This window comes from Trematomus bernacchii, unplaced genomic scaffold (assembly GCF_902827165.1).
Source record: "Trematomus bernacchii unplaced genomic scaffold, fTreBer1.1, whole genome shotgun sequence".
Classification (NCBI taxonomy): domain Eukaryota; kingdom Metazoa; phylum Chordata; class Actinopteri; order Perciformes; family Nototheniidae; genus Trematomus; species Trematomus bernacchii.
In genome coordinates this window covers 110,001-125,267 of record NW_022987663.1, presented here as the reverse complement: position 1 = coordinate 125,267, position 15,267 = coordinate 110,001, and the positions used below count along the sequence as shown (strand labels likewise).

Sequence of the window (15,267 nt, the reverse complement as noted above, 5' to 3'; positions counted from 1 at the left end):
GGAGACAAGGAGGAGAAGGAGATGAGGAGGCGAGTGGTTACTGTTTCACTCTCAGGAACGTTTCTATCGGAGGGAAACGACCCTCCGTTTGTACATTAACTTACATTTATTTGTAATGTTATCTTTAGTCGTTCAGCTTCAGTCTAGCTAACACATCAGTCTGTAATCTGATCATAAACATAAATAGACATTAATACTTCATTATTTGTTGTTTTTGTTGATAGTTTCTGTATTAAAAGTCATGACCATCGTTCCCAACAATCATATTTTAGGGCAATTTCAGGATAATCCTTCTTTTGCACTGTGACCATCTCCTGTACATCATTTTAAATTCATATGATGTGCTATCAGAGGCTCTGTTCAGCACATATTAGATCAACAGGTGAGATTACAGATCTGTAGACAGAAAGGTACAAAACTACCAAATTAGACACTTTTGAGACCAAAATAAACGGAAATGAGAGTTTTAACTTTATTTATGACTCTTTATACATGAATAATAATCATCTCATATCCTGCGTAGTTACTCAAAGAAGAAAAAAATACCTTTTATTGAATTAAAGGCCATATTAGTTTAGTTTAACCCGATGTATAACAGAGATTCATTGACGTACTTAAGATAATTATGACGTGTCTAATCTTGTAGTTTTGGATCGAGGGCTGCTAATTCTCTCCCTCTCACCCCTGTGTGTGTGTGTGTGTGTGTGTGTGTGTGTGTGTGTGTGTGTGTGTGTGTGTGTGTGTGTGTGTGTGTGTGTGTGTGTGTGTGTGTGTGTGTGTGTGTGTGTGTGTGTGTGTGTGTGTGTGTGCGTGTGTGTGTGTGTGAGTGTGTAGACCCTCCCCTGTAAACACTCGTGTCTCAGGCTGCAGCCACACGAGGACGATAACGCAAACGGACCGCAATCGTTATCAAAAAAGTCTTCCATCCACACGCAACAGGCACCAGCAACGTGTCCGTTCACACGAGACAAAATTAGAAAAGTGCCGGTCAGAGGTCTTCTTTGTTATTTATTGAGCTTTAAAACAAATGAATAACGACTCTATATAATAATATAAGAATAAAAAACGGAGCCTCTCTTTTCCTCCCCCTCTCCTGACAGCCCAGCAGCTGATCTCTGAGCAGCAGAGGTGGGGAGAGGCGGGGCTATTGCGTCATCATTATCAGGACATGATGGTATAGGCGTAAACACGGAGCCGTTTGCCCCCCAGAGCGCTGCGTCTGCAGATCTACCCACCTAGGGACCCGTTATCGTTATCGTTTTCTGCGTTTCCGTGTCGGCCTCGTGTGGCCGAACCGTCTATCTGATAGAGAACTGTAGCAGATACGACCGTTATCGTCCTCGTGTGGCAAGCACCTTAGACGGGGCAGTGATATCATCAGAGATGGGGTCGTTACTAAAAAAAAGTATAATATTACATATTACATATTACTTTTTTAAAAAGTAATATATTACACTACTTCGTTACTCTCTACATAAAGTAACTCGTTACTTTACTCGTTACTTTACTCGTTACTTTACTCGCAGGGCCGGCCCGCCCCTCCCTGCAGGCAGATCACGCAGACTCCTAAAGTTTCAAATGTTCTCTTTAGTTCAGTTTCCATTGTCGCATAAGACTGATCCAGATAGCTCTGACTATGGCTGTCCTCTGTCTCCTGCTATCTGTATTTTGCGCAGAATATCTCTGAACGATGCGATGGTGATTCCACTGTGCAAATGGGCAACATTACCTCTACTATGAAGGATGCTACAAGCCTGTCCATCTCTGCTTTGGTTACCGGTCCTCCAAATTCTAATTTGTGCTGCTTCGGAGTCCGCGGCGGCGCACTCACAACATCCTCACTCTGGGTTCGGGGGTCCTTAGCTATTAGCTTCACCTTAGCATGTGTTCTTTGCAGGTGTTTGTTGAGGTTTGACGTGGTGTTTGCAGCAGTGGATAACAGCTTCTGGCCTGGACACAGTTTGCACCTCACCGTCACATTCCTGTCTATTCTTCGGACGAACTCAAAATAATGGGCATACCTCCACCCCTCGAAAGTTATCGCTGACTCTGCCATGTTTATGCAGCACTGCACGTGGAGATGTGGACGCGCAAGTCGCGCAGATTACGTACATATAAACCTGCGGCGGAAACCCCTCTTGTCTGTCAGTGTGATTATGACTGATTTTATAAAAGTAACGAAGTAACGCGTGTCGGGGCAATGTTAGTAACTGTAGTGTGATTACTGAATTATAAAAGTAACGCGTTACACTACTCCGTTACCGACAAAAGTAATATTATTACAGTAACGCGTTACTTTGTAATGCGTTACACCCAACTCTGGATATCATAAACCTGTTAATGTACGCATTCAAACGCTTTTTCTTTTACCAGCTGTATTCACCTTGCAGGTGCAGCTATGTGGCTTTGATCCTGGATAAAGTGTTTAAGTTATGGATGTTTAAAGTTTAACTTCTTCATATTTGACTAATATTAAAGTTCACTTTTCATTCAGGAAGTATGACGCTGCGCTGTCAGTACGCTTGTCCATGTTTGTGATTGGTCGAATGCTCCAAATACCACCCCTTTCATGTGAACGCGCACCTAACTAGATAGGACACGGCTGGCTTGAGCGATCCACTTGATAACCAGCGTCGTAGTACAGCTTAGCGAGAGCGCGTATGTTTTGGATTGGGCCAACCGGCTAACTCAAACATATCCAGGTTAGGTTGAACCGGCTTCGTAGTACAGGCCTCACGAGGTCATATGATCCTCTGGAGCATTTAAAATACACCTTGAATGATCTTTATTGTTTGTTTGTTTGTTTGTTTGTGGATAACAACGTAAAGAGATGTTTACCTGACACGCTCTTCCCAGAACAAAGGCTGTTCTTTCTCTTTCTCTTCGGCACATCTGGCCACCTGACGATGAGGAGAGAGAGATGTTAATATTAGAAAACAATGTGATTAAAAACACATTATTAGCTGAAAACATATTTTTCAATTATCTTGTGTTTATTTTTTCAATTATTTCACTGTTTTTATTATTTATAATGATTTGTCTGACTGTTGTTTATATGAATATAATTATTATTAATATATAAAATAATATTCTATGATGCAAAAAGCAGCAAATCCTCACAAATAATGATGTGTTTTTTTACTTAAACATCCAATTATTGAATGCAATCATAACAAAATATATATAATAAGTCATTTCTACGTTAAGTACTTTAAGTTTATTTCATTGCCAACTATTTAGACCTTTTACAATATTTCAAACACAGGATTTGACCTGTGTGAATGAGTATTTCTACACTGTAATATTTACTGCAATAATCAAATGGAGGAATCCCATTGGACCAGGGAGATGCTGCCTTCAGGGACCAGCACAGAAATACGACATCTTTGCACCATTGTATTTATTTTTTCCTTCCTGCTTTTAAAAAAACTTCCACAGCAGTATTATGTAACAGCCCGTCGACTCCCGAAATAAACCAACATTCTCTCACGTCTCTTTCTGTGCTCTTTACGCTCGGCCAGACGTATTAAATCTGCCGCTGTGCACATGGGGAACACACACACACACACACACACACACACACACACACACACACACACACACACACACACACACACACACACACACACACACACACACACACACACACACACACACACACACACACACACACACACACACACACACACACCTGTTGATGCAGTACGGCTCCAGGATATGCATGTTGCTGATTCTGCAGGAGTGTGTTCAGAAGAGAACGAGCCTCAGCCGCCCACACGTGTCCCGCTCAGTATGCACACACTCGGATTAGTATCGCAACAGTTTCCACTTCTTCAAAAGCACCAGTGTGTCCGTGTGTGTGTGTGTGGAGGTCCTTAAATCCCCGCTGCTGTCAGCTGAGAGGCTGTCTGCCTCACTCTGGCTGCTGGAGGGAGGCAGAGCTGCTTATTCTCTCTCTCTCTCTCTCTGTGTGTGTGTGTGTGTGTGTGTGTGTGTGTGTGTGTGTGTGTGTGTGTGTGTGTGGTGTGTGTGTGTGTGTGTGTGTGTGTCAGTGTGTAGATCCTCCCCTATTTGTGTGCGTGTGTGTGTGTGTGTGTGTGTGCGCGTGTGTGTGTGTGTGTGTGTGTCAGTGTGTAGATCCTCCCCTATTTGTGTGTGTGTGTGTGTGTGTGTGTGTGTGTGTGTGTGTGTGTGTGTGTGTGTGTGTGTGTGTGTGTGTGTGTGTGTGTGTGTGTGTGTGTGTGTGTGTGTGTGTGTGTGTGTGTGTATTATGTGATGCTTAATCCTTTACTTTCTTCTAGCGCTGCAACAAAGATTATCAATTAATCTGCCAAATATGATGTAGATGAATCAGGTCAACTTCAGTATGTTGTATTGTCGGTGCAGAAACCTTAATTTAACTTCATATAAAACTGAGAAAAGTGGAAACATTTTCTTATTTTACGATGAAAACATGCAAATGTTGCAGAAATGAAACCTAAGCGAAGAGTAGACAATCCAAATGGTCCAAACTAAAATGAGAGCAATGTTGTTGTCAAACAGAGCGTTCTGTTTCTACATACATTAACTAAGTGTTTACATTAAATGCATTTCAAATTGATTAGAGAAATGTAAAGAAATTGTAGACACGATAGTCTCTACACTGTTTCAACATGCCGATAAACATAAATATGAAAGAGTAGGCTGAAGCTCACGTAAGGAGTAAAGAGTGAATGAGCGTTTGGTACGCCGATAGGCATCTCAGCATCAGCGTCTCATTGGTGGACAGAAAACATGACTTCTTTATCTCATCGTCAGTGGTAACTCTGAAGGGTTATCAGGTCATCTTTGGGTTTTGGAGTTACGTCAAAGCACGCTCTTCGTGACTTCTGATCTGAACATGTTGATATCTTGAGTTTGCCGCACAGGGAGACATTGATCTGATGGTTAGAGTCGAGGGGGTCCAGACACCAGTTTGGGGGTCTGGGGCTGTGAGAGGTTTTCTACCAATGGAAGGGTTGGGGGTTTGATCCTGGTGTAAATTGGGCAAGATACTTAACCCCACGTTGCTCCTGATGGCCGATGTGTGGATGTTAGTTTCTCTGAGCAGTGGGCTCCTTGTATGGCAGCCTCTCTCTGATTGGCTGTAAATTGGTAAATGCTGCTCTAAGAGGGTACAGACTGGGAAAGGGTTATAGAAATGCAGTCCGACTACCACGTTCTTACACAGTGATCTACAAGCATGTTCTGTTCTGACTTTCTGACAGGTGGCATTATTAACCTGCTGTGCTTAATGAAAGCATCATTTAAAACAAAAGCATCAGTGGAGCTTTGTGTATTGTGTGGTACTCAGTGAGAGTGTGTACCCAATAGACATGAATCAGAGTCATTTGCGCTGGGGACACTGGGGACACTGGGGACATTTCCAAACCACTTTTGAAAACAAAGTGATGCCCATGGGTACGTCACAACAGTGCTCAGAGTTTATACTAACACACCATCCTTCGTACAAAGCATGTCGTCCACTTTGAAGACTTTTGCAATGTTTGAATGATGACCGGGTAGCGTTGTCTCAAATTGAACACGGCTGCTGCTCCTTCACCAGAAGCTACAATGTTCCACTGTTAGCTTGGCAGCTAGCAACGTTATAGTTCGTGGTTCCAATACATTTAACTGATCAAAACTAATAAAATGAATGGTGGCTTCATTTTGTCACAAGTAGATTGGTATGTTACTTAAAGAGTGAGAACAACCCACATTTATTATTTTTAGTACAAGGGATTCAAGAGCTGATAGCTTAACTTCAGCTACGTAGCCAAGATGGCGGTCGCTGAGTGTGAGAAGTGACTGTTATGAGAGCAATATCCAGTACTCAGAGTTCATTTTAATATACTTTGCATTGGGACACCCTTATGTAGATACAGCAGTACGCACATTTAATGTTCGTGTTTTTTGCTTCCTCTCTGGTCTCACCTGGCATCTCTCACCCCTTCCACTTTCCTCTCTTCATGTTGTCCTCAGAAGAACAAAACTAAAAGTTCCAACTTACTTAAGCTTTAATGCTAACTACATTACATAAGTGTGTTCTGATGCCATCTGCAGTTTAGCTGAAGTCTTCTGGGGACACTGTTTGACATCTCATCCACTGAGTTAGGGTCTCTTCTGTCTGCAGGTATACTCTCTAGCAGTTGTTAAGAATCCCACATCCGGATCAAGGATCCTCGTGAACAGTTTATAGAGGCCTTCTTTCATTCCTTCCTATCTTCCTACCTTCCTACCTTCCTACGTTCGTTCGCTCGTTGGTTCGCTCGTTGGTTCGTTCGTTGGTTCGTTCGTTGGTTCATTCGTTCGTTCGTTCGCTCGTTGGTTCGTTGGTTGGTTCGTTGGTTGGTTCGTTGGTTCGTTGGTTGGTTCGTTCGTTGGTTTGTTCGTTGGTTGGTTGGTTGGTTGGTTGGTTGGTTGGTTGGTTGGTTGGTTGGTTGGTTCGTTGGTTCGTTCGTTGGTTCGTTGGTTCGTTCGTTGGTTCGTTCGTTGGTTCGTTGGTTCGTTCGTTGGTTCGTTGGTTCGTTCGTTGGTTCGTTCGTTGGTTCGTTCGTTGGTTCGTTGGTTGGTTGGTTGGTTGGTTGGTTGGTTGGTTGGTGTTGGTTGGTTTCTTCCTTCCTTCCTTCCTTCCTTCCTTCCTTCCTTCCTCCCTTCCTTCCTTCCTTCCTTCCTTCCTTCCTTCCTCCCTTCCTTCCTTCCTTCCTTCCTTCCTTCCTTCCTTCCTTCCTTCCTTCCTTCCTTCCTTCCTTCCTTCCTCCCTTCCTTCCTTCCTTCCTACCCATCCATCAATCCATTTAACCTTTACCAAATATTGTGCTGTCTTTGATCTTAATATACTGGAGCTCTTTCCATATTGCAATTTAAATCAAGTGTTCATTATTGTGCAGTTGTAGTGTTTATAGTTGAGCTTCAGGGCCTTGCTCTGAGTCACGAGTCCTAAGAAAGGACATCAAGTACTGGAGGAACAAAACACTGATAGAAGCTGCCTCTTCTTTTTATAAAGTTGATTTGGATTAAAGAGTTTAAACGCTGTCATGTGATGGATAACTGTAAAATGAAATTACATGGAGGCATTCACGACCATGACAAAGATATGTCATGCTGCTGTCACATGAAGCAAAGGCTTAGCTGAGAGAGAGAGAGAGTGTGTGTGTGTGTGTGTGTGTGTGTGTGTGTGTGTGTGTGTGTGTGTGTGTGTGTGTGTGTGTGTGTGTGTGTGTGTGTGTGTGTGTGTGTGTGTGTGTGTGTGTGTGTGTGGGGGTTTCATGCTAATTCCAGTAAACGGCAAACGACTCAGTGGTGTCTGAGAGAGTTGAAATTTAAGAATCTCTTTTACAAACTCCTTATCTCTGATTGGAGCTAGAGGTAACATTATCCACACATATATAACACAGCTGAGTTGCATTGTGGGTAATGTAGGCGCCAGATTTCGACCATGAGCAAAAGACTATATGTCCGTTTCTGCTGCAACAATTTTGATACTTTTTTAATTGTGTATCGTAAATGCAATGCTAAAGGATTATCCCAGATTGTAAATTGTTATAGCAGATATTTAGGGTTTCTGTCAATGTTTTACCACCAGTTTTTGAAACTACATTTACAGTCGGGTAGAAGGAAACTTAACCATAATATAGGAAAACTGCAGGTCTTTACCCTCACAACTTCAGCTAGCACACGCTATCTAGATCAGCTAACTAGTCAAACTTTCAATAACTTTAACTCACAAGGGAATCAGTGCTATCATGGCTTTTTATAGATTTCAAATATCGTGTTTTCATCTGCAATTCTGTTATCAAAGAACTTATTGGACCTTACGAGAACAGACATTGTTTACGCTGGTCATTACAATAGTTAAAAAGAAAATGGCATCCAACACTGTGCATCCCAACAGAAACAGATTGAGTTAACGTGGTACAACTATGGACGTATAAGAGAACTGGATCGGGAAAATAACTTTAAATGTGTGTTTAAGCACACCTACTAAGTGATTGACCCAGAAGAAATAAATAATCCGCTGAATTACAGAAGTCTTATTCCCAATGTAAGTCAATGGGAAAAGGATTTATTGGCCAAATTACGTAACTGACAGGCAGGTGTAGTACCACCGTTTGGCCACTACATAAATTAGCTTCTTCAACACCCAGTGCACTTTGTGGGAGGTTAGCTAAACCCTCACATATCTTTACAGTGTATTTCTTTAATTATTTAACTTTATTTCTACCTGAATGGTTACCTACCTGGCTTAAGAACTTTTCTCAGATAATTATAGACTCAGTTCATGAGGGCATCTCCAGTTACCATACATCATTTTAGAAGGTGCTACAAAACAGAAATGTCCAAAATGACCCTGATTTACAGCTTTTTAAAAATAGCTTATTGCTTTAAAACTTGAGGTTTTCTGTAGCTGTTATTGACTTCCACAACAAAGCTCGTCTGACACAAACGCTTGATTTGTGGATCGACGCCTACGTGGTTTTACAAACATTTAACAAAGCCTTATTTCCACCTTAGTTTACAAATCCTTCACTGTTTCATTATTTGCCAACGGGTCAAACGTCCAAGAGGCTTGAGTTAACACACAGCTGTTGTTGTGTCTGCGTGTGTTGCTTAAGCTAATGAACATAATGTAACGAGGACAAGGCCACCATAGAAGGAAGTCTATTCCAATGACTTGTATATAGACTATTCTGCACAATTTCTACTATATTCTATTTTCTTGTATTTACTTGCACTATTTCATCTGTTTTATTGTGTTGCTCTTTTGGAGGAGCCTGTGACCTCAGATTTTCATTGTCATAACTTCACTGTACAAATGACAATAAAAGCCTTGAACCTTGAATCTACTCAGCATCAATGTGCAATAATCAGATCAAAATGCAATGTTGGCTTTAATAGCCCTCATGTGGAGGATTAATCAATGGAAGATGTTCCATCAGGAGAAAAAGTTTGTTTTTGTTTATTTTTTGCAGATGAATTTGCAATCGTGGAAGCCTACAGTTTCCTGAAATAATCTCACAAACAGAGACACACAAAAAAACACACACACACACAATGCTGTTTCAGTATTACCTACTCTAGGCTATGTAAGGTTTTGCAGCAACAACTCTGTGTGTGTGTGTGTGTGTGTGTGTGTGTGTGTGTGTGTGTGTGTGTGTGGTGTGTGTGTGTGTGTGTGTGTGTGTGTGTGTGTGTGTGTGTGTGTGTCTGTGTGTGTGTGTGTGTGTCTGTGTGTGTGTGTGTTCTCTGACTCAGACATTATACGGAGGGGGGGGGTCAGGGCATGAGGCTGTGCTCACAAGAACACGTGTTTGCTCAATGACTCTGAGAAACACACACACACACGCACACACACACACACACACGCACACACACACACACACACACACACACACACACACTCACACCAAAACAAAGCGACAATCCCCTGATGTCAAACACTCAGAGTCCTGATCTGTCCTCTGCTTTCTGAGGCTCCATCTGCCCTCACTGATCTTAATCCACACACACACACACACACACACACACACACACACACACACACACACACACACACACACACACACACACACACACACACACACACACACACACACACACACACACACACACACACACACACACACACACACACACACAACACGCACACACAGACGCACACATTAAGTAAAAGTCTTCATTTTGTGTATAGGCCAGTTTCAGAATCATACATATGACTGGGTTATAGTTATTGATGCATTAAAGTACACACACACACACACACACACACACACACACACACACACACACACACACACACACACACACACACGCATTCACTCATCTACATGCATGTTCAATGATAAAAGCCCATCTGCACACACACGCACAGCGGCAGATCCTAATCACCTCCCCAGGTAGATGCTACTAATACTTTGTGTACGACAACATGGAAGTTACCATGGTGACAGCTTTACCAATGATGCACACACAAACAAGTAATAACGGGAGGCTGTGGCTCAGTGGGATAATGCACTGAACTTCGAATCAGGGGATAACAAGTTCGAGTCCCACTGCAGTCAGCATGTCGTTGTGTCCCTGAGACACTTCACCCCAAACTGCTCCTGTGGGGATTGCCCACTGTATTGAGTGTATTTTAGTCGCTTTGGATACAAGCGTCTAACAAGTGACATGTAATGTAATGTAATAAAGGAACTACAGCACGGTCACATGACTTCACGTCACCACCGCTAAGCTAAAGGCGGCTAATGTTGGGCTATAAAGGAACTACAGCACGGTCACATGACTTCACGTCACCACCGCTAAGCTAAAGGCGGCTAATGTTGGGCTATAAAGGAACTACAGCACGGTCACATGACTTCACGTCACCACCGCTAAGCTAAAGGAGGCTAATGTTGGGCTATAAAGGAACTACAGCACGGTCACATGACTTCACGTCACCACCGCTAAGCTAAAGGTGGCTAATGTTGGGCTATAAAGGAACTACAGCACGGTCACATGACTTCACGTCACCACCGCTAAGCTAAAGGTGGCTAATGTTGGGCTATAACGGAACTACAGCACGGTCACATGACTTCACGTCACCACCGCTAAGCTAAAGGTGGCTAATGTTGGGCTATATAGGAACTACAGCACAGTCACATGACTTCACGTCACCACCGCTAAGCTAAAGGAGGCTACTGTTGGGCTATAACAGCCCCTACACACGGCGGCGTGCGTTGACTCTTCAACGCTTCTGTCCATTCACTTTGAATGGGGTGACGTCACGCTTCGCCGAACTGCATTGTGGGAGCAAAGCGTAGCTTTTCTCGCGGTGCTCGCTGCAAAAGTAGAGCAATGTTCTACTTTTGAAGCTGAGGCGGAGGCGTCAGCCAATCAAATCCCGCTCATGCAAATCTGCCAGTACAAGCGCTAGCCAATCAAACCGCGTGTATGCTGGGAGAGCCAGACCGCAGTTCATTGCCTCATATGCCAAAAAATGGAGGAGAAAATAATCGTAGCGGTAGGGAATCACCCGGTGCTTTCAGTCCCTGTTCACCTGCCGGGATACAAACCGGAGGAGCCAGGCATGGAGGGAGGTGGCAGAGACAGTGGGTGAAACTGGTAGGTTTTCGCCTGTTTGGGGAGTTTATATCCAGTGTACTTCGTTTGAATGGACAGCTAGCAGGCATAGACAGTATTTAGCCAGCATGGAATGTTGCGTAAAATAGTACCATAGACATTAATGTCATAAATGTTCATCATATAAAGTGTGACATGTAAAACCTTTTATGCAATTGACAGGAGAGATTCATGTGATTGGTTGTTGGTCGCGTTGTTCGCGTAAACTCCCCAAGCTCAAGACACGCCCACTGCCAAGCGTCAACGCACGCCGCCGTGTGTAGGGGCCGTAAAGGAACTACAGCACGGTCACATGACTTCACGTCACCACCGCTAAGCTAAAGGAGGCTAATGTTAGGCTATAAAGGAACTACAGCACTAACAACCAAAAACACATTCAGACAACCATTGACTTCCAGACCAGGGGACAGGAAGTGAGTCATTTTATGTGCCGAGTCATGTCAGTAACATGGGGTTTACATTTTAGCAGTGTTCACTTCCTCTTCTCTGTTATTTATTGAAGCTGTGTGTGTGTGTGTGTGTGTGTGTGTGTGTGTGTGTGTGTGTGTGTGTGTGTGTGTGTGTGTGTGTGTGTGTGTGTGTGTGTGTGTGTGTGTGTGTGTGTGTGTGTGTGTGTGTCTGCACGTGTCTGATGGCGTACAGAATGCAGCGTGACAGAATGTTCTGTCTTCTTTTTTTTTACCTCTCCAAAAGATACCAACCACCCGGCGCCCCTCCCTTCTCTCTTTCTATTTATAAAGCTGCACAAGCACTCATCTGTTATTAATCACTACTTGTTCTGCAAATCCTAAACTTTCATCACTGAGAAATACATCGAAACCCCTCAGCACTTGTGTATAATATTTTAAAAATATTACAAATATCTTGTCAAATCCAGCATCCATTCATCTCTGCAGCCAATCACTTCTGTCAAATCCACCAATAATCTCATGTTTACACCACACACACACACACACACACACACACACACACACACACACACACACACACACACACACACACACATACACATACACATACACAACACACACACACACACACACACACACACACACACATACACACACACACACACACACACACACACACACACACACATACACATACACACACACACACACACACACACACACACACACACACACACACACACACACACACACACACACACACACTCACCCTTTCTCGTCTCCCTCTGATGAGTTGCTGTCCTGCTTGTTGGACATTGGTTCCATGAAGCCTCAGGGGCACGGGGGGCGGGACATCACTGGAAGCATCAGAGCGCTGGAGAGAGAAGACACAGAGACATTAAAATCCCATGAAGCGTATCATTTCATTTATATACTGTAAAGCCTTTATATTCTTAACATTACATTTTTTATATATTTGTAATGTTCATAAATGAAATGCTATTTGTACATTTGTTATGATATGTTTTGTTTATTGATTATATTTTTACATTATTTTATTACATATTTGTATATTTTTATCATTTTAAATTATATTTTCAATATACTTATTTTGTTTATTTTTATATATTTTTTACAGTATTTGCTTTGTTTACATATGAAGTTTTTTTTATTGTAGTAGGTTGGGCTATAATATAATATGGTTTTCTTATTTATTTTTCATATTCTTAACACTAAATAAAAAACATGATGGTTTATTTTTAACATATTTCACAAACCACATTTTTTTAAGGCAAGTTTATTGATATAGCAAGTTTATTGATATAGCACCTTTCAACACAAGGCAATTCAAGATGCTTTACAAAAATGAAAGACATTCAGACAAAGGCATGTAAAAACAGTCAATATCTATTCTAGTAGACCTCAACAATGGAATTATGATCAGTAGAAATGACCATGACATTAGTGAGTTTAATCAACTCTTAAAATTGCTTGGAAACTGTTGAAAAGTACGTTTCACCAACTCAAAAATTCAAACGTTGACTAAACTCTTCAAATTGTTTGGAAACACTTGACACATTTTTTTATTATTTCTTTACTCTAATTCTATCAATTTTTCCCCACATTTTTATTTTAACTTCTCATATTTATTTATTTAAAAAAAAAATGATTGCACATTTTAACTTTATTACACATTTCAAAATTAACTTCTTACGTTTATTTCATTTTTTCTATGTTTTTTTTTACCTTTAATTTTATATTTAAATACAAAAATAAATATTAAATGTTATCTTTTATTGCACATTTTCACTTTAAATTCTTATATTCATATAAATATATTTTTTTGAAAGGAGCCTCTGTCATTATGTGGGATTAGTACAATATTCTGACCTATATAGATATATATGTATAGTGGCTGTGGCTCAGTGGGAAGTGTGCTGGACTTCAAATCAGGGGAGCACAGGTTCAAACCCACTGCAGTCAGCATGTCGTTGTGTCCCTGAGACACTTCACCCCAAACTGCTCCTGTGGGGGTTGCCCTCAGTGTTGAGTCTGTAAGTCGCTTTGGATAAAAGCGTCTAACAAGTAACATGTAATGTGTATAATTCTCCCTCAGTGTTTCCTCACTGTGAGGACCGGCCACAGGAGGGCAGCAGAGTGTGATCATGTGACCTCAGCTGACCTCCCCTCACCCTGCAGGAACACACACGTACATGCAGCATCTGCATTATTATTATTAAATATCAGTATTTTTTGTTGACACCTGGGAGATTTTTAACATCCCTTTGGTCTTTTTGATCTATTATTACAATAAGCAGTGTTTTATTTCATTTGGAGCTCATCTTAGTGTATTCTACTTGCATGTATTCCACTGTTTTTCTATTTGTTATAAATATATTTCATGTTGTAATCGTATTGTTTTCTGACCTGTACATACACCATGTATGTAATGTGGGAGAGGGATCCTCCACCAGGTTTTTAACATTGTTCTCGGTTCATTTGGGGGTCTCTTCAGGTCGATGTTCCTTTTGACTGCGAGTCGTGTCACATGCTGTACACACAGTAAAGCTGTTATTGTGATATTAGGCTAAATGAATACGGTTTGATTTGAATATAATCGCTTATGTAGAAGGGTTGCTTCCCTTAAGAGTGATTTATTTACAAACTAATTGTTTATATTATATACAAAAATGTGTCTGACATGTTATGTCATGTTGTTTATATGTTCAATAAAACATTGTGATTGATCTGAGGTGAGCATCAGGGTATTAAGATAATCTAGAGCCAGTTAACACACAAATATACGCAATAATTGACAAGACTGTCGGCTTCATAAACATGTTCTCCTAACTACTATTCAGGTATTTTTTTAAAACTCCTGTGGTTTCCCCATCACAGAAAGAGAGTTTTGCCATGCCTTCAAGTATATTGAATTATTTGGTAATGGAAATAAAAGGTAATTATTTGATGTCCATGTAGTAACTATTTTTAAATTGGTCTGTTTTTTCTGAGAATAAAGAGAAGCTGCACTTCTACTGACGAGCCAGCAGAGGGCAGCAGAGTGTGAGAGATCACACACGCACACATGCACGCACACACACGCACACACACACACACACACACACACACATACCATGCATACACCTCTTCAGGGGACATTACATTGACTTACATGCATTTCCTGGAGACTTATCCTAACCTTAACCATAACCAACACATGCCTAACCCTAACCAAGTCTTCACACTAAAATTAATGATACACACACACACACACACACACACACACACACACACACACACACACACACACACACACACACAGTAATCACTTCTCCTCACATTGGGTATTCATGACCGACACCTCGCAGAAAACATTTAAATGACATGTTTTGCTCGTAAAATGTCTCATTTCCCATACAGCTGCTCATCTATTGTCCTTTGTGAGGAAAGAGGAAGAGGAGGAAAGCAAAACGGACATTAATGCACAGCAGAAAGTTTTTATGTAGCGATGAAGAGATAATCCACTAGACAAGGCTTCATCATACACACACACACACACACACACACACACACACACACACACACACACACACACACACACACACACACACACACACACACACACACACACACACACACACCATAAAAGGCTAAACAATCTGGAGCATCTTTGTGAGTTTTGCATGAAAAAATAGTCAAATTCTGAATTATTTAAAGT

The 15,267-nt window shown here is 41.5% G+C and overlaps 1 protein-coding gene across 2 annotated transcripts in view; it reads right to left on the bottom strand.

Annotated features, from left to right (window-relative positions):
* LOC117487094 (thyroid hormone receptor alpha) overlaps window positions 1-15,267 on the bottom strand; it is a 130,693-nt gene that overhangs the window by 26,213 nt on the left and 89,213 nt on the right. The window contains exons 3-4 of one of the 2 annotated variants that reach the window (XM_034135736.1): window positions 12,319-12,423; window positions 2,839-2,900 (exon numbers count right to left, since the gene is read on the bottom strand). In XM_034135736.1, the coding sequence (XP_033991627.1) occupies window positions 2,839-2,900; window positions 12,319-12,374 (118 nt within the window). In that variant the 5' untranslated portion in view covers window positions 12,375-12,423. Of the gene's footprint in view, window positions 1-2,838; window positions 2,901-3,691; window positions 3,941-12,318; window positions 12,424-15,267 lie in introns of those variants that run through there. The other variant, XM_034135737.1, reaches the window with a different exon arrangement.